This window comes from Pleurodeles waltl, chromosome 4_2 (genome assembly GCF_031143425.1).
Source record: "Pleurodeles waltl isolate 20211129_DDA chromosome 4_2, aPleWal1.hap1.20221129, whole genome shotgun sequence".
Lineage (NCBI taxonomy): Eukaryota > Metazoa > Chordata > Amphibia > Caudata > Salamandridae > Pleurodeles > Pleurodeles waltl.
In genome coordinates, this window is record NC_090443.1 from 242427124 (window position 1) to 242454242 (window position 27119).

The following is a 27119-nucleotide window of genomic DNA, read 5'->3' on the forward strand; positions in this document are numbered from 1 at the left end:
TGTTTACAGAGAGAGAGCATATGCACTTTAGCACTGGTTAGCAGTGGTAAAGTGCGCATAGTCTAAAAACCAGCAAAAACAGTATCCACAAAGTGGAGGGAGGCAGGCAAAAAGTTAGGGGTGACTACCCTAAGGCTGTCAGGTCTAACACCCTTGCTCTGACGCTACGTCATTTTTGTTGACACAGCCTGCGGAGCAAGAAGATTTCCATGTTTATAAAGTGATCATTGAGGGCTCTTGCATCGCTTTTTGCTCCTGGGCGCCAGCTACCAGCAATGATATGCAAGGTAGGGGTTCCCAGGCATAAAGCCATGCAGAACTGACGCAGTAAAATTTACAACATTTCACTGCGTCATTCTACGACTTCACTGTGTCAAAATTTTAATGCATGCTCAGGACAGGTGTTAAACTGACACAGGGCTGTAGTCTATGGAAGCCTTCCTCGCATTGCTGGAGTAGCAACATTTTTTTTTTACACTAGTCCAGCAATATGTCAGTTTAGTGCTGCAAACGCATCAGAATTTCTGACGCATCTGTGAAAACATGCGCCATGGAACTCTGTATTGTAAATACAGCACATCCATGGCGTTGTTAGGGAAACATTGGGCTGTGCAAGAATTCTGATTCATTGGAGCTGAAGCGTCAATTTCTTGTAAATGAGGCCACAAGTGAATAGGGTTTAATATTAGGTCTAACCATAATAGAACTAGGGGTGTGCCCAATGGCAAGTTGAGCAGGTTCTTTGTGGATTTATTCTCTGCAAATGTAAGGACAGATGCGTTAACATTCACCAATATCTCTGCCCTATAAATGGCTGCCGCCACTGCCTTGGCTCAGAATATTTTGAGGGACACTGACACCACACCACCTGCAGTAGACTTATTTTTCCTTCCAATCAGGAGTGCTCTCGGATTAAGGGCTGTTTTGCTCTTCTCCATTTGATGAGCCCAGGTCATAGTGTTTGACAATCTTATTCCTAAATAGTTGAAATGTTTGACCTTTTTTATTGGTGAACCCTCAATCGTCATTCTGGCTTTGAAGGTTATGTGTGTGTTTAATACAATACATTTTGTTTTTGCTGGGTTAAGTCCATGTTAGTCTGGAGGCCCATGGGAGTCTTGAGATAAGAAGAGTATTGTTGGCAAACATTAAGATCAGGACTGATACTCTAGCTATCTTGGGTGTGTTATGCATACATTCAGTTAACCATTTAACTGCCCATTGATATAAAGCCTAAAAAAATGTTGGGGCCATTACGCATCCCTGCTTTTCCCTCGTCTAATGGGGATGCTATTAGTTAATTCACCACCCATTTTCCACCTCACCGTTGCATAAGCATTATTTTAAAGGACTCTTAGAATGCAAAGGAGGTCTCCAGGTATCCCATAGGCTTCCAATACCCTCCATAAGGCTGTCCCTCAGTACCAGGTCAAAAGCCAACCTCAGATCTATTAAGGCAACATACAAATGATCCCTCTTCAGGGTGAAAGGCTTCCAGCACAACACCATGAAGCAAACGACCTTGTTGAGGCTACTAACTTTTTTTCTGAAGCCTGCCTGTGTGTCCTCAGGAATGTTATTATCAGTATCCCATTATTGTAGCCCTGACAGGATCTGCCTACAAATGTTTTTTTTTACTCTGATCCAATAAAATTATTGGTCTATAAATGGAAGAGAAGTCTATAGTTCCCTTTTTAAACCATGTAGGCGGAATATTTGTTCCCCTCCTAATAGCATTGCTCAACAAGTTGAGCTAGGGGACCCACACTTCAGGATGTGACAAAAAAAGATTGCCAGGTATACTATCCAACTTGGGAGCTTTTTCCTTCTTCATTTGATTTAAGGCATTTTCCATTTTAGTGAAAGTAAAATATAAGGGCTCCCTCTCTACAGTAACCACTCCCCCTTCCATGTGTGTTAGACTTTTCATCCTTGGCGTTGTCTCCCTTAACTTTTTGCCTCTGTTCCCCAGGTTGTCGATGTGTGCTGGACTCTGATTTTACTATTTGTGTTACTCTGGGCACTTTACCACTGCTAACCAGTGCTAAAGTGCAAGTGCTCCTGTTTAAAATGTGTACGTAATTGGTTCTCCATGATTGGCATATTTGTTTTACTGTTAAGTCCCTAGTAAAGTGCACTAGAGGTGCCCAGGGCCTGTAAATCAAATGTTACTAGTGGGCCTGCAGCACTGGTTGCGCCACCCACACAAGTAACCCTGTAATCATGTCTCAGACCTGCCACTGCAGTGTTCCTGTGTGTATGTTTACACTGTAAATTCGACTTGGCAAGTGTACCCACTTGCCAGGCCTAAACCTTCCCTTTTCTTACATGTAAGGAACCCCTAAGGTAGGCCCTAGGTAGCCCCAAGGGCAGGGTGCAGTGTATGGATAAGGTAGGACATATAGTAATGTGGTTTATATGTCCTGACAGTGAAATACTGCCAATTTCGTTTTTCACTGTTGCAAGGCCTGTCTCTCTCATAGGATAATATGGGGGCTACCTTTAAGTATGATTAAAGTGTAGATTCCTCTAGAGAGTAGATGGACATGTGGAGTTTGGGTCCCTGAACTCACAATTAAAAAATACATCTTTTAGTAAAGTTGATTTTAAGATTGTGCGTTTGAAAATGCCACTTTTAGAAAGTGAGCATTTTCTTGCTTAAACCATTCTGTGACTCTGCCTTGTTTGTGGATTCCCTGTCTGGGTCAGTTTGACAGTTGGGTTGTTTTTCACCTCACACTAGACAGTGACACAAAGGGAGCTGGGGTGTAACCTGCATTTCCTGACTAGCCATCTCTGCTAGGAGGGAGGGGTGGAGTGGTCACTCTCATCTGAAAGGACTGTGCCTGCCTCTGACAATGCCGGCTCCAACCCCCTGCTGTGTGTCTGAGGCCTTGCCTGGGCAAGGCAGGATTTCACAAGTAGGTGTGAGTCCCCTTTGAAGAAAGGTGACTTCAAAGACTAAAATGGGTATAAGAAGGGCACCCAAATCTACAGACTTTAGAAACACTTTTGGAACCAAGAGGAACCTCTGCCTGGAGAAGAGCTGATAGCTGAGGAAGAAGTGCTTCCCTGCCTATGACTGTGCTTTGTGGAGCTTTCCTGCAGTGCTGCTTCTGCCAGAGTAAGAGGGCAAAGACTGGACTTTGTGTGCCTTCCATCTTGTGAAGAAATCTCCAAGGGCTTGAGTTAGAGCTTGCCTCCTGTTGTTTGAAGTCTCAGGGACAGCAAAGACTTCTCTCTGCCAGCACCTGGAGTCTCTGGAGAGACTCCTGCCCCGACAAGTGGTGCCCTATCCAGTCCCTGGGCCCTTGAAAGGAAAGCTGGTGGAATCCAAGGAAATCGACTTCGGACGACTTTGGACCGATACTGCTGCTGAATCCGGTAACGCCGCCTGCACCTGACGCCGTGACCTTCGCTGGAACGCGACGCTCTTCGCAGACCCGACGCCGCAGCAGCCCCGCTGAAGTCCGCGACTCCGTGGAAGTCGCCGCACCCCGTCATGACCGACTCCGTACGAAGTTCACAGATTCAACGTTTCGCACAGACGCCGCGATTCCTGACTTCGCACATCGGCTTGTTTTCACTCTTTACCAAAGGTACTGTACTTGGGGGTCTACACGACTCCGTGTACGGCGCCGCTGGTGTCGGCTTGTTGGGAACGACTCCGTCACAACGCCGTGTTAACATCTCATCGAAGCATTTTTGTTTCTAAGCACTATTTTTGAGTTTAATCTTTAAAAATTCATAACTTGACTTGTGTATGTCGGATTTTTGTCGGTTTGGTCTTGTTTTGTTTAGATAAATATTTCCTATTTTTCTAAACCGGTGTTGTGTCATTTTGTAGTGTTTTCATGAAGTTACTGTGTGTGTTGGTACAAATACTTTACACTTAGCGCTCTGAAGTTAAGCCTACTGCTCTGCCAAGCTACCAAGGGGGTAAGCAGGGGTTAGCTGAGGGTGATTCTCTTTTACCCTGACTAGAGAGCTTCCTTGCTTGAACAGAGGGTAACCTGACTGTCAACCAAAGACCCCATTTCTAACAATGTGGTTTTGATTTACTTGCTTCATTGAAGATTCCTTCTCCTTTTGTACCTCTGTTTGATTTCTTGGCCCCACTCATTGTATAGGGCCCTAAAGTGAGCAACCCACTTACCTGGCTGCATAACTGCATCTAAGTGGTTGTCGATGACCCGTGTACCTACTGCAACTAGCTTCCAGAAAGCGTTTGAATTCTTATTCTCGAGTGCATTAGTAAACTCTGACCACTGTCCCATCTCTCAGCTCCTTTTGGCTGTAGTCAGAGTTATGTTATAGCTTTTTCTGGCAGAAATTATTTCAGTCTTGCTACCGTTCTTTAAAGCATAAAAAGACAAGTTTTTGAAGATCGGCATTTGGGCGTGATTTTGTGGTTACTCCCCCTTGTCCAGGCTTTTTCAAACAAAGACATCAGTTGTCATTAGTTGACAATGCACAGTAACAATTTCTGCCTTAGACATGTCTAGGGTAGCTGTTGGGGTTACATTTTCCACAAATAGCTCGTATATTTGTGTTTGTACAGCGTAATTAGCCAAAACGTCCACAAATTTAGCTTTCCCAGTATTATTAACTGTCTCAATAGGGTTTTTAAAGATTCAAGGTGATAATTTTAACCTCATAAAAATAGAAATTATGAATTTGGCACTCAGAGCTTGAAGGTCGCTATCTGGTTTTGGAACAACAACCACGTTGAACAGAGACTGCCACAGAGCCTGATCCAGCACTATGCAATCAATAGAGCTTATCATAAAGCCTCTTTTAAAAGTTAGACAAGAGGGGAAATCTCATCTGGTATTGCTGTTGACTATTCTTAGGCCATGTACTACAATTAAAACTTTCAACTAGCCAGCCACTACAGTTCGTTTTGTTACAACTTGCTCAGGAGCCCTCGATCTAGTTGATATACCAAAGGTTTGTGGGGGCTGGTCTAAATTTGTCTGTTCCATGACAAGTCTTGTATTACAATATCCTGCAATGAGTTTTAGAGCACTACCAATTAAATGTTTCAACATATATGAAAGACAGTAGTCCACTATAGGGGATTGGATATTCGGTGGAACTGACCTAATATAAATAGTGACAATAGCAATATGTCTCACCCCATGAGGAGTTTTCACTTTTATTTCCAACCCCAGCAGGTCACAGCTCTCTAAAGAAACTACTTTCATTATTGGAAGAGGTCTGTCCTTAAACAACTCAATAGTCCACCTGAAGCTCTTCCCAATGTGGATGGTGCCACATTAGCACAGAATGTAATAAAACCAATTCTGAAAACCAGTGCCACCACCCAGGTCTCCTGTTAAAGGATTAAATGATTTTGGTCAGTAAACTCCCCCACTCAGGTCTGTGAGCTTTGCTCTCACTCCCACTAGATTCCAGGATAAAAATCTAAGAAAGTTTTCACCTATCTCCCCCTTTCTACACTCTACCTACTTGGGGAGCAATCCTGGCTCTTAGATTTGAGCATATTCTTCCCTTCTTTTGTGTAACTATCCTGTGTTCCCCCTCTCACCTCTCAGGCAACTAATCCTGTGGCAGCACTAATCCATAGGAAATATCAAGGTCATCCTGGGTCAGTATAGTGGTAGCTGTTATGGCTCTAGTGCTCCCTTGTAGTCAGTCGATCTCAGATAGGTAGGAACACTCAACTGAATTTGGAGAACATTGTTGGAGAACTGGAGGTTTACAAGTCACAGCTTCTATAGACTCTGCTAGACATTTTTGGGGGTAAAGCTTAAGTCTAATTTGAGATTTTATATCAGGTCTAAACTTTAACTCCGTTGCTATTAGACCATCCACGATAGTGTGGTTCTTAAGCTTCAGACCTATGTAATCAAATTGGGTTACATTATCACTATGGCAAATGGCGTACATGATGTCATCCCTAATTATGGATCTGCACCCTCTAGTATGTTGTAACCAGTGAATCACTTTGTTGACACAGGAATCATGGTTTTCACTGCCTCCTTGTAGAAATTTGGGAACATTTGTCAGATAAATATCATAAGAATTAATTGCATCCTTGTTATGTTTAATTTTAATAGGATTCCTGCAAGTGTTCTGTTCTTTCTGGCTGAGTACTCTATGTTCAGCTGGTGTCCAATTCTGCTTAGGTATATACCTTCTTTTGATCAGTTCACCCCTGGCGTAATTTTTAGATGTGGCCAGTTTCATTTCGGGATGATCTCCCTTAGTTGAGTCAGCTATTATACCCACACATGAAGCTAAGCTTTGAGAGGAGTCTTATTTACTATGTAAAACTGATAGTTTATTCTTTGTATCACCTATATTAATGCTGATACTTTCTACCATATCCAATAATTTGTCCAGTTTCTCATTTAACTCTGGCCAACCGGCCCATAAACTCATGCAAGCTAAATATCTCCCCCTTAGTAGATGTAATTGTGCGGCTGTTTCCCCACCACCTTCTTTAATGACAACTTTAGAAACCTCAAACCCTAATTGGTCAGACATCTTTTTGTTATATGAGGGTTAGGCAGACTGCAGATTCAACGGATTCTAAGGGTGCATAGTAATTTGAGCATTCAATGTGAACTATGTGAGTTATGCCTTTGTGTATTTGCTCCAGGGGCAAAATCTGCAGTGGGGCTATTGGGACACATTCCAGGGATTTCTCCATAGGAGGATTAGTAATACCTTTGTCCTTCAAACTGGCCCCAATAATACAACTAGAATTAAATTTCCTCAAATATGAGCGAATACCCTTCTGTGAATTCCCCCTCCCCCATTCGTAGGTTTTGCTCCTGATTCACTCGTAGCAAATAGGTCCTCCACTTCTTCTATCAGGTCATCTATTTGACTCACAGTACAATTCTCTGCGGAGTGCCTAGGTATTTTGCTTGCTCCTTCTGTCCCCAGTGGTTTCTCCAAGGCCTTTTGTTTAACCATGATAGGAAACAAAAGCTGGCTACGTGCTACACACTGACTGTAATTGTAACAAAAAGCCTAGTCCCGATGATCACTCAGTAATACCTTACAGGTTCTGGGTGCTATTTGTATTACAGAGTAATGATGGACACAATCACTTAATTAGTCAACTGTACGTTTATAGTGGCCCAATCAAGAGAAATGGGTAGATTTAACAATGTGTTGCTTAGTTGTTTAAAGAGCCACACAGCCCATGTGCGATAGTACCTATAAGACAGTTAGCAGTAGCTTTCTCAGAGCATTATTACATCAGATATTTACATACATATGTCACTGACAGGAGCAAAGCAATCCAAAATACCAGCCAAAGTCTAGCTCAGTGGGGGAGAGATATCAGTGCCATCTTATTTCAAAAATCCAAAAGCTCGCAGTGCTCGGAGTCAAAATATTTCTGCAGGATATGAGGTGTCTGCTTACCGTAGAGTTGGACACACCACTCATTTTGATATACAACAAGTTCCTTTTGTTGATACCCGACACAATGACACATATGATGTGGACCAAGGGAGGTAGCCCGGCCCTACATCTTCCTGTGGCTGATGGGCCCACTCTTGGCCTGGGCTCCACCCGGGCATGGCCTGCATGCGTCCCACGCTGCGGGAGGGTGAAGATTTCTATACAGCACCAGTAAAGCTGTCTAAGTGATGATTATCATAAGGACTGCTTCATAGCACCCTGGGAAATGTAGGAAATGGTGTCCTGCACTTGCGCTCCTTGATAGTAAGCCTGCACTGCAGGATGATGAAGCACAATGTATAATGCCAATACAGCTGCCCATGTGATCATTATCCCAAGGACAACCTCCTGGGGCCCTGGGAATTGTGGGAAATGGAGTCCTGCACCCGCACTCCTTGTTAGTAAGCCTGCGCTGCGGCAGGATGCAGTTCGCTATACAGCGCCAACGTAGCTACCCAGGTGATGATTATCCCAAGGACTGCTTCCTGGGGCCCTGGGAATTGCGGGAAATTGAGTCCTGCATTTGTGCTCCTCTTTGGCAAGACCCAGGGACACATTTACAAGCATTGTGGCGCAGGGCAGCACAGCAGGTGACCTTGCTGTGCTGACCTGCACCACAGGAAAAGGGCAGAAATGCACTGTATTTAGAAGATATGGTGCATTTCTGTCCTTTCCCCCAGCGCTGGTGCACAAATTGCTGCCTAGTGCCAATGCAGCCATCCTTGCACCATGATGCAAGGGTGTCTGCTTTGTCAGCAAGATTGTTTTGTGCAGGAAGGGACACTTTACTGCACAGAAACATTCCATAGAGGCATTTTCCTCTTTCTTTATGCGCTGCAGAATACATAACATATGGAAAGAAGAAACAATGAGGAGAAATAAAGATATTTCTCCTCTTCGCACCTGCCCTGGGGAGGCATACAGTTTAGATGTGTTCCCAGGTTCACATATGCTTGTAAACCTGGGAATGTGTCAAAACTCATCAGTGTTGTGTGGGAACACCCACCTCTATGCCCATGGTACACCTCCCTGACACAGTGTAAGGCAAAGCAATGATTTGCACTGTGTTGCCTTACACCATATCTACAAGGCCATTAAAAGCTATGCAAAGTGGCTTTTGGTGGTCCTGTAGATGTGGTTCTGCACTATGCAGTGATGCACCTGGGTCACGCAGGGCTTGTAATAAGCCCCCCAATTTATAACACCTCCCTCTTTTGTTTAGTGGGCTTTGGCAGGCTCATCCCTTGCACTGTATGACTAATAGCTGATTAATGCAGAGCATTCCGCCCACCCCTATCCTCCACAGGAGGTGAGTTAAGAAGTCGTAATTGTTCCCCTTGTGTGGGGACGCCTTTGTTCCTTTTGCTTGACAGAAATGTGATTAACATGGCACAGCAGGGTGACAAAAAGGCCTGGGGTCTGATCCTAAGCTGGGCCAGAGAAATATGACATTCTTAGATGACCCATAAACTGTACAGTATGTTTTTGGAACTTGCAGATTTGATTTTGGACATAGGTTATGCCCCAATCTGAGATGTCTCTGGCCTCTGTAGGCCAAAGGGAAGCAAAGCTGCACACCCCGGCAGCCCTTCCCTTAGATATATAATGGAGTGTCACTGAAGGCAAGAAGCAAACCCATGGACTTTCCCTGTGAGTGCGCACTAACATTATGAGGCCTATCTCAGATCAATATCCAATCCACCAGAGTCCCCTCTGCGCCAGGCTACTTGTGGGCAGTTACTGGGCTGCACAGGACAGGAGTTTTACAGACGTAGCTCTTACACATGTGCACAAGTGTGTGCCCACGTGATCACATGTAACCATCCATTGTGCCCCTCACCCTTGCTATGTTGCAGCAGCCTTGTCTTAAAAGGCAGACACTGGTGGTAAATACATGCAGTCCATTTATCATGAATTTACTTTGTTTGAGGCTCACACACTGTAAAAAGGTCACATACCAGGTAGTCAAAAAGCAAAAAAAAGAATCAGACAGATTTAAAGGGCAGAACCTATTTCCTTAAAATGCACATGATTCTAGGTATAAAATAGTGAAGAGGCATGGAATTTGGAACTGGATGAGACCAGGCAATTGAGAGATTCAAAAATCAAAAAGGGAAAATGAGGCATGCAGCCATTGATGGGAAGGAATCAGCAGAACAAGTTGTTGTCATTGCTGCTGAGGTGAAAGGTTAACCCCTTCTGTGCCCAGGATGTAATGGTTACGTCCTGAGGCACAGTGCTCGTGTGCCCCGGACGTAACCATTACGTCCTGGGCACAGAGCCCAAAGGGAGCGCTAGTGCTCCCTCTGACAGGTTCCCCCCCACCACCACAAGGCAGGGATGGAAGGGGAAGCCCTTCCCCTTCCACCCCGACCCCCCCACCCCGTGATGTCAGCGCACGATCGCGCGCTGATTGTCACAAGGCCTCCTCCTATCGCAATCGGAAGAGAAATGCAAAGCATTTCTCTTCTGATCACGTGGAGGAGGCCGGAGAGGCTTCAAAGGGAAGGAAATGAATTTCTTTCCCTTTGAAGTCTCTCTCAGAGTTTTAGCAGCCGGATTGCAAGCAATCCGGCTGCTAAAATGGCCACTAGACACCAGGGATTTAATTTTTTAAAGGAAATTGGCATAAGGGAGCGACACCTTGGGCAAGGGTGGCTCCTGGGGGGGGGGGGGGCATTTTTTTTAAGGCCTTTTCTGCCCCCCCAGGGGCAGATCGGCCTATTATTAGGCCTTTTGTGCGCCCAGGGGGTGCAGAAACCTCTAGGCACCAGGGCAAATTTTCTTTTTTGTTTATGTTTTTTTTTTTGTTTTTTTGAGGTGGGGAGCGACCCCTTAGGCAAGGGTCACTCCCCTAGGGGGCAAATTATATTTAGGCCATTTCTGTCCCCCTTAGGTGCAGATTGGGCTATTTTTATGAGGCCAATCTGCCCCCAAGGGGGTCAGAAACCACTAGACACCAGGGAGTTTTTTTTATTTTTCGTGAATTTCATGCAAGGGGAGCGACCCCTTAGGCAAAGGTCGTTCCCCTGGGGGGGGCAAATTGTATTTAGGCCATTTCTGCCCCCTTTGAGGGCAGAACGGCCGATTTTAGGTCAATCTGCCCCCAAAGGGGGCAGAAACCACTAGGCACCAGGGATCTTTTTTTTTGCGCCGTCACGCAAGGGGAGCGACCCCGTAGGCAAGGGTCCCTTCCCTGGGCGTGTGGGGGGCCGGGGCAAATTTATTTTAGGCCATTTCTGCCCCCCCCAGGGGCAGATCGGCCTATTGTTATTAGGTCGATCTGCCCCCACGGGGGGCAGAAACCTCTAGTCTCCAGGGTTAATTTTTTTGTGTGTTTTTTTTTGTGTTTGTTTGTTTTTTAGAGATGAGGATTTTAGGTCAATCTGCCCCCAAGGGGGGCAGAAACAACTAGGCACCGGGGAGCTTTCTTTTTTTTGTGCCAATGTCACGCAGGGGGAGCGACCCCGTAGGCAAGGGTCGCTCCCCGGGGGAGGTTGGGGGGCAGGGGGAAAATTTATTTTAGGCCATTTCTGCCCCCCTAGGGGGCAGATCGGCCTATTGTTATTAGGCCGATCTGCCCCCGGGGGGGCAGAAACCTCTAGCCGCCAGGGCTAATTTTTTTTAATTTTTTTTTAGAGATGGGGAGCGACCCATTAGGCAAGGGTCGCTCCCCTGGGGGGCAAATTGTATTTAGACCATTTCTGCCCTCCTTGGGGGCAGATCGGCTGATTTTAGGTCAATCTGCCCCCAAGGCAATCTGAGAGGGGCCCCAGGCACCGGGTATCTTTCTTTTTGCGCCAATGTCACGCAGGGGGAGCGACCCCGTAGGCAAGGTTCACTTCCCGGGGGCTTGGCGGGGGGCAAATTTATTTTAGACCATTTCTGCCCCCCCTGGGGCCGGCTGAGCGAGAGGCCACATCCACAGGTAGCCAGTTTGCAAAAAACACCTCTGTTTTCTGTGAAAAAATGTGATGTGTCCACGTTGTGTTTTGGGTCATTTACTTTTGTGGGTGCTGGGCCTACCCACACAAGTGAGGTACCATTCTTATCGGGAGACTTGGGGGAACGCTGGGTAGAAGGAAACTTGTGGCTCCTCTCAGATTCCAGAACTTTCTGTCACCGAAATGAGAGGAAAAGGTTTTTTTTGGGCCAAATTTTGAGGTTTGCAAAGGATTCTGGGTAACAGAACCTGGTCAGAGCCCCACAAGTCACCCTATCTTGGATTCCCATTGGTGTCTAGTTTTTAAAAATGCACTGGTGTGCTAGGTTTTCCCGGGTGCCGGCTGAGCTAGAGGCCAAAATCCACAGGTAGGCACTTTGTAAAAACACCTCTGTTTTCTGTAAACAAATGTGATGTGTCCACGTTGTGTTTTGGGCCATCTCCTTTCGTGGGCACTAGGCCTATCCACACAAGTGAGGTACCATTTTCATAGGGAGACTTGGGGGAATGCTGGGTGGAAGGAAATTTGTGGCTCCTCTCAGATTCCAGAACTTTCTGTCACCGAAATGAGAGGAAAAAGTGTTTTTTTGGCCAAATTGTGAGGTTTGCAAAGGATTCTGGGTAGCAGAACCTGGTCAGAGCCCCACAAGTCACCACATCTTGGATTCCCCTAGGTGTCTAGTTTTAAAAAATGTGCTGGTTTGCTAGGTTTCCCTACGTGCCGGCTGAGCTAGAGGCCAAAATCCACAGGTAGGCACTTTGTAAAAAACACCTCTGTTTTCTGTGAAAAAATGTGATGTGTCCACATTGTGTTTTAGGCCATTTCCTTTCGTGGGTGCTAGGCCTACCCACACCAGCGAGGTACCATTTTTATCAGCAGACTTGGGGGAACGCTGGGTGGAAGGAAATTTGTGGCTCCTCTCAGATTCCAGAACTTTCTGTCTCCGAAATTAGAGGAAAAAGTGTTTTTTTAGTCAACTTTTGAGGTTTGCAAAGGATTCTGGGTAACAGAACCTGGTCAGAGCACCACGAGTCACCCCATCCTGGATTCCCCTAGGTGTCTAGTTTTCAAAAATGCGCTGGTTTGCTAGGTTTCCCCATGTGCCGGCTGAGCTAGAGGCCAAAATCCACAGCTAGGCACTTTGCAAGAAACACCTCTGTTTTCTGTGAAAAAATTTGATGTGTCCACGTTGTGTTTTGAGCCATTTCCTATTGTGGGCGCTAGGCCTACCCACACAAGTGAGGTACCATTTTTATCGGGAGACTTGGGGGAACACAGAATAGCAAAACAATTGTTGTTGCCCCTTGTCTTTCTCTACATTTTTTCCTTCCAAATGTAAGGCAGTGTGTAAAAAAGACGTCTATTTGAGAAATGCCCTGTAATTCACATGCTAGTATGGACACCCCGGAATTCAGAGATGTGCAAATAACCACTGCTTCTGAACACCTTATCTTGTTGCCATTTAGGAAATACAAAGGTTTTCTTGATACCTATTTTTCACTTTTTATATTTCAGCAAATGAATTGCTGTATACCCGGTACAGAATAAAAAACCATTGTAAGGTGTAGCTCATTTGTTGGCTCTGGGTATCTAGAGTTCTTGATGAACCTACAAGCCTTGTATATCCCCGCAAACAGAAGAGACCAGCTGACGTAACGGTATATTGCTTTAAAAAATCTGACATCGCACAAAAATGTTACAGAGTAAAACATGGAGAAAAATTTTTGTTTTTTTCTCCTCAATTTCAATATTTTTTTATTTCAGCTGTTATTTTCTGTAGGAAACACTTGTAGGATGTACACAAATGCTGAATTCAGAATTTTGTCTACTTTTCAGAAATGTTTAGCTTTTTGGGATCCAGCATTGGTTTCTTACCCATTTTGGTCACTAACTGGAAGGAGGCTGAAAGCACCAAAAATAGTAAAAATGGGGTATGTCCCAATAAAATATCAAAATTGTATTGAAAATTTTGGTTTTCCAATTCAAGTCTGCCTGTTCCTGAAAGCTGGGAAGATGGTGATCTTGCCACCGCAAACCCTTTGTTGATGCCATTTTCAGGGACAAAACCACGAGCTGCCTTCTGCTGCCCTTTTTACCCATTGTTTTGAAAAAAACTAAATTGTCACTGTATTTTGGCTCATTTCTTGGTCTCCTTCAGGGGAACCCACAAAGTCTGGGTACCTCTCGAATCCCTAGGATGTTGGAAAAAAAGGACTCAAATTTGGCGTGGGTAGCTTATGTGAACAAAAAGTTATGAGGGCCTAAGCGCAAACTGCCCCAAATAGCCAAAAAAAAGGCTTGACACAGGAGGGGGAAAAGGTCTGGCAGCGAAGGGGTTAAATATGCAATGAATTGAGATAAAGACAGGGTGATAGATATTGTAAGCAAGAACAGAAAGCACAATATAACTCTAACACATATTATACTTTTCAAAACAAAATCTGAAAAGGCAAGAAAGTAATGCTTCTGGCCCTCGGGGAGCAACCAGATATGGAAGGAAATGACAACATCCACTGGAGGAAAAAGAAAGCATTATGTAGGATGACTCAAAGTGTGGTTTACAGGCCCAATTATCTTTCCAATTCAGATGACAAATAGCCATTCTCCAAAAAATTGTGAAGTTTGCTTTGACAACTGACGTAAAAATAGAAAAGCTGAATGAAACATGTCTTATATTGGAGTCCAGGGGAGAGGCGATGACTCCGCAGCTAAAAAAGACACGTCAGAACTCTCAAAGTGGTATAAGTGAATTTGTGAGTTAGATGTACATTTGATCAACGAGAATAAATTAGTTGTAACAGGGTCACAAAGTTGGCAATTTAGCTTGACCTAATGCGCAATACACCAGAGGCTTCCAGGAGTCGTCAGAGAGCAGATTTATTAAGGAGTTCCTGTGCAGGTGGTCACAGTTACTAATGGATTTGTGTGATCATACCACCATGCAAATTGCCCAATATAAAATCTTGCTGTCATAGAAAAAGAAAGCCCACATGAATGAAAAACACCAAACAATCATGATATTTCTGAAAAGTGGGGAAGAGTGAGCCTGTGAGATTCAACCACCTACATAGGAACTTTTAACACATTGACTATCTTCCTCCTCCTAGGAGATGATAGGAAAAAGACGACTCCCTACGGGAAAATTCACATATTCAGAAAAGAAAGGCTGTTAACCCAGGAGTTCGAGTGAAAGCAGTACTACTATTTCCAGTTAATTTAGGAGCCATCTACAAAATTAAAACATACATTTTCTGGGAGCCACACCAAACTAGGACTTATTCAACAATTACTGCAGATGGAACCGAAGAACTGGAAAGAATGAGGGACAGAGGTCAGCAGAAAGTATACGTTTCTTTAAGTGAAGTCATAATTCGGATGTTTGAAGTCACTTTAAAATGTGAAAGAGGGCCTACTATAATTGTGGCCAGTTATTTGGGGAGTTAAAACATATAGGTATTGGATTCAGGAAATTAGGAACACAAAGAAGTAGTAGGTTGGAAACGACCGATGCAATCCCTGAGCAAGGCCCAAATGTGACGTGAATTATTCGGTAGTCAGCGTGGAAAGTCCTTCTCAACTTCAGTCATTACTTTTTTTTAATTAGGATTGATACCTTGTGGTGAAGTGCACAGTTTTTTTAGGTGTTCTAATTATACTGTGTAACACTTTCTAAAAAAACAATGCCAGTTACTTTTAAAAATATAGGTTTAGTTTATGTGAAGAAACCAAAAAACCACTGACCAAACATCGAGGGCTGTGCGAAATTTGCAATTTGCTTTCATGCAATTCCATGAAATTTTGGCATAGTTCTCCGAAATTATTTGTAATTATGCAAAAAAGTACATTAGTTAGTGCTAAATTTTAGCGAAAAATCTGTCCTTAAATTTATATTTTTTATTTAAGGAGGCATTTGTGGCAAAAAATAAATAAATAAATAAATTCCCGCATATAATAGTCACTTGTGTTCTGTTGTTCTCATGCATTCGCTGAAATGTTTTACCATGAACAGCATGCTTGCAGTAATTTTTTTACTGTGAATGGTACTTAATTACATTGCACCACACAATGCCATAATCTCAGGAATTTCACTTAACAAATGTAACATGAAATTTCCAGAATTATGTGGATTCCGCTGGTGTAATTTTAATTTCACCCAGGCATTCTCACATCTTTATTTGCTGGCTGTTATATTTTGTTTCAGGACTTTATGCTCAAGAATCACATATGACAATGTGTAGCTAATAGGGAGATACGCTACTACATTATTAAACTATAAGGAGGAGAACCTGAAAGATTCGGGCATTGTTCTAAACTCTCTGAAAACATTGTTGAAAATGCTAACCAAGCTCTGGTCTTTGGAAGTAATGGTTGGTCTTATTACAGTATGTAACCAGGGCCATACTACGTATAGAACACACTATGCTTGTTTGCACCAAGGTGCACCTTTAAGCAGGTGTGTCAAGCACAAACAAGGACAGTATGTCCTGTTGCCATGAATGAGCTACCCCCGGGGCAGGCACAAACTCCTTCTGACCTGCGGGTAGCACATTCAGTGAATTACCAACTGGCAGTTTCAAAGGCGCTACACGTTTCTCTGTGTGGGTGACAATCCACCTTCCCTTTAAAGACAGTTAGAGCTTCCATTGCAGGTGGTTGCAGTGAGTGACTGCATATGCCTGCATTAGGATCTCTAGGGGGTCCATGGGACTCTCCCCCCCCCCCCTCCAGAAGGCGACACTCATGTGGTGCATTGACAGTACTCCACCTTTTTATGGCGCTATTAGTATGCCTCCTAAGGGCATGATTGCCTCTGCACCTACACCAGTAATACAGAGAGGACGCCGATGCACAACTATTTCCTCATTTACCTGGAGCCAAGCACCCATGCAGTGTGGGAACGCCCTCTGAAGACAGCACTTTCGTTTCGTATGCACCAGTGCTATCAGTATTACAGAAAGGGCCACACAAGTGTCTACAGCACCTTCTGTAATACCATAATGCCCCATGGGCACAAGAAGCAGATGCAAATGCCCTTTGTATCCCCAGACACTATCTATAATATAACCTCAGTTCTCATTGGTGCCTTTGTGACCTGAATGCCTTGGCTCATACAGTATTGTGCTAAAAACACGTATCACACTCCTTTGGCTTTGGAAATAACATTATGTGTAGTGAATATATCTTGTGTGGCCATTTTATTATTTTAAGGGAATGGAATGATAGCCAGACAAACAACTCAGTCACTTTATAACCTTATCTTAACAAGGCCCATATAATGCACAAGAATATTCACAATATTGCTACATTATCACTTTTGCACTCACCTTTGTCTTGGCAGGCTGATGAGGGGCTGTTTTTGGCACCTCTTGCTAAGACTGAATAGTTTATGTACAATTTTCTGTGCCTTTAGGAAAAGTTGCTTCATGCTGCTCTCCAGCTGCTCATTGCGTCGCAGAAAGTTGGAATCCATACTCCACAGGTGCATGATGGCGGATGTGTTAAGGAAATAGTTCATGGGCATCCGCTTCATAAAAAACTTGAATTCATCTGAAATTGTTTCAAAATTCAATAATTTTAATTAGGTTACAAGCTTTCTTTTCTTCTCCAGCACTGCAAATTATTAAACATTGTGATAGAAATGAGTAATCCCATTTCCTAAATTGATTTTTATACACAGAGAAAATAATACATATCGGCAAAAGAGACCTTTGGAAACAAACTGTCTTGATCAATTCTTTTTTCAGATATACTTTGAAATAGATGCATTTTTTGCGAGATGATTCTCCGTGTACTTTCGACAGTAGAACGATGCATTTGGACACAGAGCCCTGCTTTTTCTAATTGCTTTTTGTATTGGAATACTTTGATTGTATATAGACCCTTTTAGAGTTTTGAAAAATGTATTTTAGCTTTAATACAGCACAGTTAGAGCGCAAGTGATCAGTGAAGGACATTAGAAAAACCATTTGTATCGTTGCAGGATCATACCAAGCATGACGTGCTGAAAAAGAACAGAGGTGTGTGTTGGTCCGCTTGAAAGGTCATGCATATTAAATTCAGCCTAGAGATGTGCCCTTAATGTTGTCATTTACATCGTTTGTAATGGTTTACTTATAAAGGTCATCTTTAAAAATGTTTCCATGCACCCGTTTTGAGCTTTTATATGGGCTGTGGTTGTACCCTCTTTAATTCGCCCTCTGGTTCTGCTGTGCACCGTCCTCCCGTTCGCCTCTACATTTCCATTTTCCTCCACTGCATGTCCTCTCACTTATCTATCTTGCTAGGTTTTTATATGCCACTGTAACTGCCTCCTTGATCAAAGTTGTGATCAATTGACAGAACAAGCAAACAGGATGTGTTTTTAGTAGTTGGACGTTTGGATACCAACGTAGGCAAAGGAAAAAGGTCACATAGTGGGAGCACGTGTCCTCGGAAGCAGAAATGATGTAGGAGCACAACCTATTGCTTTCTTTTATTCCAATGATCTCATCATTGGAAACACTTTTTTTAATCAAACAACGTGAAGTCTATATTCATGGACACCACCAAATGAAACACACAAGACTGAAACGTAGTTCTAAGTTTCAGAAGCTGGAAGAGATCAGTTCTAGTGACATGGTCTGCAACAGACTTTGGAACAAACCACGAATTTCTCCTAAAGTATAGAAAGACATTTTGCTTCCAAGATATGATCTGGAAAATATGACTGCCACATTTAGGCAAAGCTGGAAAAACTGATATGAAATGCTAAATGTGCTAAATGTGATTCATATGGAGCTAGAAAATCCGCATACGGAAATCAAAGAAACCATCAAGGGCAAACCTCAGAAGTGACTACTCGAGGCAAAAAAGCAAAAGCCAAGTAAATGTCAGAACAAACATTAGAAAGTGCACTGATACAGGGGGAAGTAAGACCTACAAAGAATTGGAAATAAAGAATGGGGAGCTGGAGAGACAAAGCCAATATTACAACAGCATTGCCAATCACATTGAAGGTGGAAATAAATATGGAAAAGCAATCACTGCTTTTAAAAGATTTGCAAAATCAAAAAGAAGCTCCAACCACTAAATGGTATGGTGGAAGGGGATGTTCTGAAGAGCAAACTAAGGTGGAAAGAATACACTAAAGAAAACATCAATATCAGCATCTAAGATCCCACAAGAACCGATAATACTAGAACTCAGATCAGCCCTAAGGTCACTGCTAAGAAGAAATGATAGACGAATTAATGACAATGCAACAGAAATATGAAAAGCCACAGAAGACGATTTAGTCAAGGCCCTTACCAAACTACTAATACAATTGAAAAACTACACAGTGTTGAGCAGATAGGAAGGTAAGGTGCGGCATCCATCTTTAAAGTTGATGGGATCACCATCAATAAATGATCAAGCACTTTTAAAATACACAGCAGATAAGGACGGGGCTGAGCTGTGATGACAGACTTGGAAATTATTTTTATATACAAGTGTGGATTTACAGGATCAAAGGTAAGAATTGTACAAACAGTGATATTACCCTGACACTGTGTGGGTGTATAAATTGGATATTGAAGAAATAGAATAGGAAGCACATATATGCCTCTGAACTGTAGATACTTCCACACATTCTATGTTCAGACAAGAAACCAAACATATTTTTCTTTGGTCGTCTCAAGCTGGAACTTACACACAAAGCACAGACCAGATTGAAGCTCTCACACTTATGACATTTAATAAAAAACAAAAAAAATAAGTTACCCAGAACAGACTGTGATGCCTGAAAAAGTCACAGAAAAAAAGGAAAACGACAACCAGCAACAAAGTGAATGTGCTAAGTCATGACAGCAATGAATGAGTTCTTGATGACCCAGAAGACTCAAATGGAAAGTGAGTTTTGGAGATAATGCAACTATATGGTTGTCAGGATACGTCACCAACTTAATGGCACCTAATAATGATACTGGAAAGAACTACCTCCTACTTGCTTTGCTCTTCTGCTGTGTGAAAACGCTCCTTTGATCACACGTTGAAAACACATTAATCCAGCATTCAGTCATAAAGTCTACAATGAGACAACTTCTCATTTTTTTCTTATAGCAGCATTAGGCAATTTGCTGCTTATTGCTTCTTCACTACATAATGCTACTAACCTACCATGAGTCTTCAATACTTTAATTACATTTTATAATTGTATCAGTTTATGACCCAGATTGTTATCTAAATCTACTGTACTAATCATCCCATTATAGTAACTCGCTTTGATGCATCATTCTATTTCTTTATGTCCTTGCCATTCCACATATGACAAATGTTTTATCTTACACGTTTTACGAGGCGATGGTGATGGGCAACAGGCAGCTATTGAAAGGCTAATCATACATTCCTGACTCAAGGTGGCAATGCCACAAAGTTAGACTTGAAGTACTAAACTGGTGAGTTGGTACAGGAGGATTTAAAAACGAGGAATTCAAGTATAACACGTTCTTAATATTTCTAACAAAACCTCAACACATACCAATGGCATTGATCTCTGAGCACTCCTCCAAATGCCCCATAATAATAGGTTGAGGTTAATTTCAAATTCAGTGGGGCCGTTTCCACAGGGTATGTGTTTGTAATGAAAAACTAAATTCTCTAAGAGTGCTTAAAGTTCTCAGCATCAGATATTTGTGGCTAGCCATGTTTTTCTTCTATGACTCAGTACTGAACATGCTGTCTGCAATTTCCTGAAATGAACAATCATTCTAATTTGGCAGGCTCATTAAGTTTCGTTCCAACTGCTTTCAGTGAAAACATGTGACTGGTTCCTTCTCTCATCACAACTCAGTTTTATCATTTATTTAAATACATTTCATGTTATACGTATAGAGTTTTTCTAATTCAAATAAACCAATACTCTTTCATGTATAATACGGAAAGTAAAATTAGAAATGCATTTGTTGCCTGAAGCCATAGGCAGTAATTTAAGTAATGGTATAAAGACAACTGCTTCCAAGGTCTCTTTAATGTTGGATAATACTTGCCCTCGTTTGCTTATATGGCATGACTTTGCCCGCTCACATTTAGCTTGTATTAAACACTTGCCCCCTGCCTTTTCCAATTTTTTATTTTGCTTTACCTCTGTGATTTTATGGCAAGCATGCATCACCAAGCATTGTCTAAATTAAACAACATCTGCAATTGGATTGTCGATTTTCCTAATGCACAATTATCCCTTTGTAATGTTAGCATGTTCCTTTCTCCCTATTGACTATCCTACCAAGTTTTACATCATCTGCAAAGAAAAGACCATTGCTCCTTAAATCATTGTTAGTCAGGGTGAAATGTTTTCAGACTATTTATTTATTTATTTTATTTATTTATTTTTCATCTAGTTTGCAAATGTTCGATAGGGTGCTGGCTTGTGACAGAAATTGCTTGTTTTAGTTCTACTGAATATTAGTGAGGAGGTTCACAAGAGACTCTAACTCCTCCCCCAGTCAAAGCAACCTATTTTTCTTTACGTCTGGCTGGTCAGAGTTGCGGCAGGTTGCCTAGCAATGTTCTCGTTTAACTTTAATGGCATCTAACATTTACTGGATCTGTCCATTAAAGAGGAGGAACAGCTCCTAAAGTACAGCATATTTGAAAAGTATTTTTTCAGCTTTTACTCGGAGGAGGCCAGATTTGGAAAAATATTTTTTTAGGTCAATGAGTTCAAAAGTTGAAGACCCAACACTCGACATTTCCCTGTCCTTCTTGCAATTGAACTTAGCTTGCGCAGGCAGAGCTGTTTTGCTTGGTATCAGTTTATGTTGAGTGAGCCTATGAGAGGGAAACAATTTGCAAATAAATGGGGCAGACACTTGTCTGTGCTTTGAATGCAGTGCAAAGCAGTTTGAATTCCACTCTCTTTACTACTGGTGGCCAGTAATGTCCTTTCAAAGCCAGATAGATGTTACTCAACCTTATTAACTTGGAGCAAAGGTTGGCTGCTTGATTTTGCAAATTAAGGGGGTTATTCCAACTTTGGAGGAGGTGGTAATCCGTCCCAAATGTGACGGATTTACCACCAGCCGTATTACGAGTTCCATAGGATATAATGGACTTGTAATACGGCTGGTGGTATATCCGTCACTTTACCGTCACTTTTGGGACGGATTACCACTTCCTCCAAAGTTGGAATAACCCCCTAAGTACTTTAGTGATCTATTTCTTTAGCCCTTTGGCACACGCTATGTGGCAGGAGTTGAGAGCCCTCGTTAATTCAAATGAGTGTGGTAACAGGGTGGCTAAAAGATATTTCTAAGCAGCATGGAATAAAAGTTGGTGTTCTAATCACTGTAGAGAGTTGGCAATGAAAACAAAGATTCTCACTCAACCTTACTCCTATGTTCTTAACTGTGAGAAATGACGTTGGGGGTAGAACGTAATACATTCAGACAAATGAACGCCAAACATTGTTTCTGTACTCTTTTGGACTGGACATTACTCTTTTGGAGCCATTAAAAGAGAGGTAGCTTTATTTCATCCATTGAAATATGTGCTCCAGCCAGCAGAGATGTTTTTGTTTGCTTCCAGGCTACCCAGCGGGATATAGAGTTGGATAATGTCTACATAGATTTGAAATAGAGTGTGGTACTGTGAGAATCTATAAACCTATGGGCCATCGAGATATTAAATAGTGGCGGAGGCAGAGAGATTTGTTTTATTATTGAAGAAGATGAAGCAATGCTGATATTTCAACTTCTGTTTGTCAGAAATGATTGGAATCATTGGACTGCTAGCCAACAATCCTGTTCTATAGGTGGTCTAGAAGCATTTTGTTGTCCATCGTGCTGTATGCTGCTGATAGTTTAAGATGGACAACGATTTCTGATTGATCCACTCCTGCAATGTAATACAACATTCTCTAACTTTGTCTATTAGTATATCTCTTCCTCTTCCTGCTCCGAATGTGATTGTCTGTTATGGAGAAAATTATTTAGCTTTACGAATTCTTGAAATTGTTGTGTAAACTCCCTTTATATAATTTTGCTGATGAAGTGAAAATAGCAGATGGATCTATGAGGGAATAGGACCTTTACTTTCCTGACTTTTCTCGGGGTGTATGGGACATCTTACTTCCCCAACAGATGTTCACTCAAATTCTAGTTTTCCTTGATACAGGATAAAAAGAGATCTTGAAGCTATAGGCTAAAATAAAAAAGGAAACTATTAACATGCCATCTTTGGAATAGGATTGAAACAATGTGGGGCAGAACTCCAATTAATACCCCAGACTGGTTTAGATAAACACAAGATGGTGTCTCCGATTGCTGCCACTGGGGCCTTCTTGGTATGACTGTGACTGCAAGCTAGCATTCTGCAGCAAATAATTGTCATTGATTGATGTCAAATTTTTCCTGAAACGGTGTGCATGCTACAGCGACAGCAATGTGCGGTGGAGCAAGCTTTTAAAACTGAAGCATGGATCAGCCCGAAACAGCGAGCAAAGCAATGAATCTCCGTTTAGCAAACCTTTGAAATTTGAAGACCATTACTATGAACAGTAACATTATAGCATGATCAATAGGAACCATTTGCCATTCAACAGTACTCAACACAGTATAGGGTATTAATTTCTTAATTTTGGGTGCATGGGGGGGCAGCGCGGGCGGTGGGCGAGAAAGATTAAAAATCATTTAAAAAAAGTACCTGAAGCTGCAACCGCCGCCACCGCCGCTCAGCTCCTCTTTGCTGTCATGCAGCCAGACAGGGCAATCTCAGGCAGACTGGGAGAGTCTGCCTGCTCTCTCCAACCTGGCACTGTAGACATGGCTGGCCAAACATACATGCGCATGGCCCATCCCTTCTACAATACAACGCTAATAAAAATAGTTGTATTGCAGAAGTTTGGCAGCTGCTGGCGGGGTGGTGACGCTCCAATGACCTAGTGGAGGAGCCGCCCTTGCAGTAGAGATATTTGACCTTCAAAACAATCTTTGAGAAATAGAATGTAGTTTCACAATGCCTAACGTGTATCCAGGTTTTGCGGATACACATATGACAGTGGCATAATATGTGAAATAATTTATTAATTTTATGGGCTGCTATTTCCTTGTTGTGGCACTTTAAAATGCATAAATAATACCGTTAGATGTAAAGGTATGAAGGATTAAGATACATTATTTTAAAGATGTGTCACAACTAACAACTGTGTTGCTATAAAATTATAGCCTTCTGTTGCACGGATGATCACACCAAGAGGTCTGGTGCATTTTGCTTGAATGTGTGTGTGTCACTTTATGGATTATGGTCCAGTTGTGGCTGCGTGAGGTAGTTCTGATAAAGGTTCATTGTTGTTTGCTTCAAGGATTTAGTGGTTTGGTTTTATATACCTTCTTGCTTGGTATTGTCATTTTTATAAATGCAATTTACAGCATGAGCTGCTGGAGAAGCACAAGTATTGTAGAAGAAGCTGTAGTAATAGTACGATTAGCTGTGGTAGTTGTAGCACTGATAAAAGCAGCACCACTTGTAGTGCCTAGTATTTGTCATATTAATACTAGTAGACATAGGAGCAATATGAGCAGTGATAGGCTTATTACGAGCAGTAATAGTAGTGTTAGTGTGGGAAGTAGTAATTATACTCCTACTAATAAAAATAGAATAAATAGTAGATAAAGTAGAAGAATTACCATGAACAGCAGGAGCAGCAGTAGTGGAAATCACACTCCAACCCCACTTTGGCATTCAAGTGACAGCAATGTGCTGTTACCTAACTCTACTAATCTGTTGATCTATAAATGAAGAAAGGGAGGGTCGGAGTCCAGAATTCAGTCTATTGGATACCCACATATTTCTGCAATAGAGATTTTATCACTGGTCTACTGTAAGGACAGAAGCGATCAACAGACTTTGCAAATGTGCTATCCACACTATTTTTGCTTTGTCCCTGAAAAGCTTCTTGAATTGTGGTAACAGTTTGTCAGAGCCCTTATCATGAGGGAACCTCGGATGAAAAATTGTGACCCTGAGGGGCACTCCTTTAGTGTGTTCTAAAGGATGAGACTTTCCATTGAATTCTTCATCCTTGAATCTCAATGGGTGCAAAACTCCTTGTCTTTCTCTTAAAAGTCACTGGCTCCAGTGCAGCATGTTTGAGCTTTTAGCGCACAGTAGCGGCACCAAGAGGCGTTGCCTGCAAGCCTCTGCATGAAAAATAAGTCCAGGGACTGAGACAGAACGGAGCTCCTTCCTTCTTCTACATATTTTAGAGTGTTTGAAATGTTTCTGAACATTCTAATCATAGCATTAATTAATCAACATCACCAGAATGAGTGCATGAGCTAAGTGACACACTAACATTACTGGTGCACCCAGCTTTATGGTTATCCATGGGTATCTTCGCACATTTATTTTTGTAAAAAAGACAGCTGAAAGAGAAGTGATTAATACAACTTAGACAGGCCACCCCACCTCCACTTCCTCCTCCTGTGCTGTTCTGCAGCATCCGTGGACACAAGATGCTTTTGGTAACTGGTTAACAACATTGAAAAAGGCCCAAAGGCAGCCCACAATGTGAACATAAGCGAGGAAGCTTGGGTTGGTTACTTGAAATCTCATTTTAAAGAAAGCCCCTCAGTAGAAGTCCCTTCAGTAATGGGAGAGGTGTTCTAGGGGATCCAAGGATCAGAAGACCATTATATTTACACCATCGGAAATAATCAAGATTATTGATAAATGACATTCTAATTGCGCACCTGGACTGAAGGGGTTACCTCAAGCTATGTTTAAACAGCTAACGATAAGTTGGGAAACTTTTCTTGCAGCAATGTTCAATTGCATCTTGTCAACTGAAATTGTTCCGGCTAGTTGGAAGGGATCAATAATTCATCCTATCTTTAAGTGAGGGAAGGCTGCCTCACCAAGTAATTATCGATCAATTGCCTTTTTGGATGTGAATCTTAAATACTTCTCTATATGCCTATTGCAGCATTTGGAATCCTGGGCTGCGGACAATGGTAGACTCCACATTACCCAACCGTTTTATTAAGGATCAAGGTACATTAACTAAACTTCTGCTGATGGGTTTGATAATCAACAGAGCTGAGGCAACAGGGACCCCTCTGTATTTGTGCTTTCTTGATTTCAAAGCAGCCTTTGACAGTGTCCTCCATGACAACTTGTGGGCAAAACTGCAGCAATGGAAGTTTCCACCAAAATATTGAATGCCATTACATTGCTTTTCTTCTGATACCTGGGTAAAAATCAAGGTTGGGGAGGGCTCTCATCTATCCAGGGCAGTTGAAACAACAGCCGGTTTAAAGCAGGGTTGGGTTTTAGCACCACTTTTTTTCAACTTAAATATTGCAGATCTCTCCACAGTATTAGAAAACCAGTTAGCTCCTCCTCCTACTCTGGGTGGTCACCAACTATCCACTTTACTGTACGCAGATGACCTGTAGTTACTTAGCAATTCTAGAATAGGCCTACATAAACTGTTGAATGGCCTAGGAGGGTATACTAAGATCAATGAGCTGGAAATAAATCATAGTAAATCCAAAGTGTTCACCCTTAACTGTAGACTCTGTAATCAGCATAAGTGGCATTTGAACGGGCAGATATTTGAGGAAATGGCTATTTGTACGTACTTAGGTTTCAAGATAGAGTCATGTATACATGTCATAGGGAAGCAATAAGAGAGAAAGAACAAACTCTCAACCATGCCTTTGGAATATTAGCAAGATCTATTCTTGGGCATACTCTCAGGCCGTTGGCAGCAGTTATGAGAGCGGAACTACTACCAATGCTCTCTTATGGTACAGAAATAATGAGGGGTTGGAGAAGGTTCTCTTGGATAAATTGATGGTAAAAGTATATAAGCAAGTCCAAGTTAGAAAGGAATTCTCAGTAGTGAGGCAATAGCTGGGTAGACTGGCAGCATTTATAAAAAGTTGTCATAAATTGCGGCACCCTCCAGAAGGGACGCTAGCTAACTTAGTATGGCTCGAAATTAATTTTGAGAGGGGCAATAATAATTTTAAGGAGTACCTTGATAAAAGTCTAGTTCAGCTGGATCTGGGCGACTTATGGGCTAGTACCCTGTCTGGCCCAGTATTTAGAAAAGCTGTTAACAAATCAATCAAGCTCCAAAGCTGGTTAGAAGATATGGAGGAATTATCCAAGTAGTCACATGAGTGGATGTTTTTAAAATCATATAAAGTATGTAAAGAATCACCCATTATGACTGCCCCTTATCTTTGAAGATCAAACAAAGTCTTTTATGGCTAAGACTGGGAGATATTTGAGCATTAGACTTTCTACTTAAAAGGAAGAAGGATGTCCAAAGAGAGAATAAGGAATGTACGTTATGTTCACTATTAGTCAGTTTGAATACTAATATGCGGCTCTTATGAGGTTCAAGTATGAAGCACTAACACTGTGTATCAGTGGAGGTATCAATACAGAGTTCTGGAGCTATGTTAGTGCCTGGTCACCAAGTCAAGTGCTCATACTTAGCTGCTTAGGTACTCTCACTGTGCTCATCCTGAACTCAATGCCCTTCTGGTTTAATTTTGCATAGATTATGTGTTAGCATAGAAAATGATGATCGGGCAAGTCTTGGGATATTTTATTCAGGTTTAATTATGAAATTTGATTGGCATCTATTTACCTAGCAGATGTAATGGTATGTACTTATGCACTACTTTGCACATATCAATGCCAGCATTTTTATGTTAATTATTTTGATACTTTGTGCCTAAGAATAAGATTTAACATACCTCC

At 42.1% G+C, this 27119-nt stretch overlaps 1 protein-coding gene across 1 annotated transcript in view; it reads right to left on the minus strand.

Moving 5' to 3' along the window:
* The window catches only part of BRINP3 (BMP/retinoic acid inducible neural specific 3), a 932759-nt gene that overhangs the window by 146648 nt on the left and 758992 nt on the right, over positions 1-27119 (minus strand). Inside the window, exon 7 of the mRNA XM_069231092.1 lies at positions 16712-16934. Coding sequence (XP_069087193.1) covers positions 16712-16934 — 223 coding nt within the window. The remainder of the gene's footprint in view (positions 1-16711; positions 16935-27119) is intronic.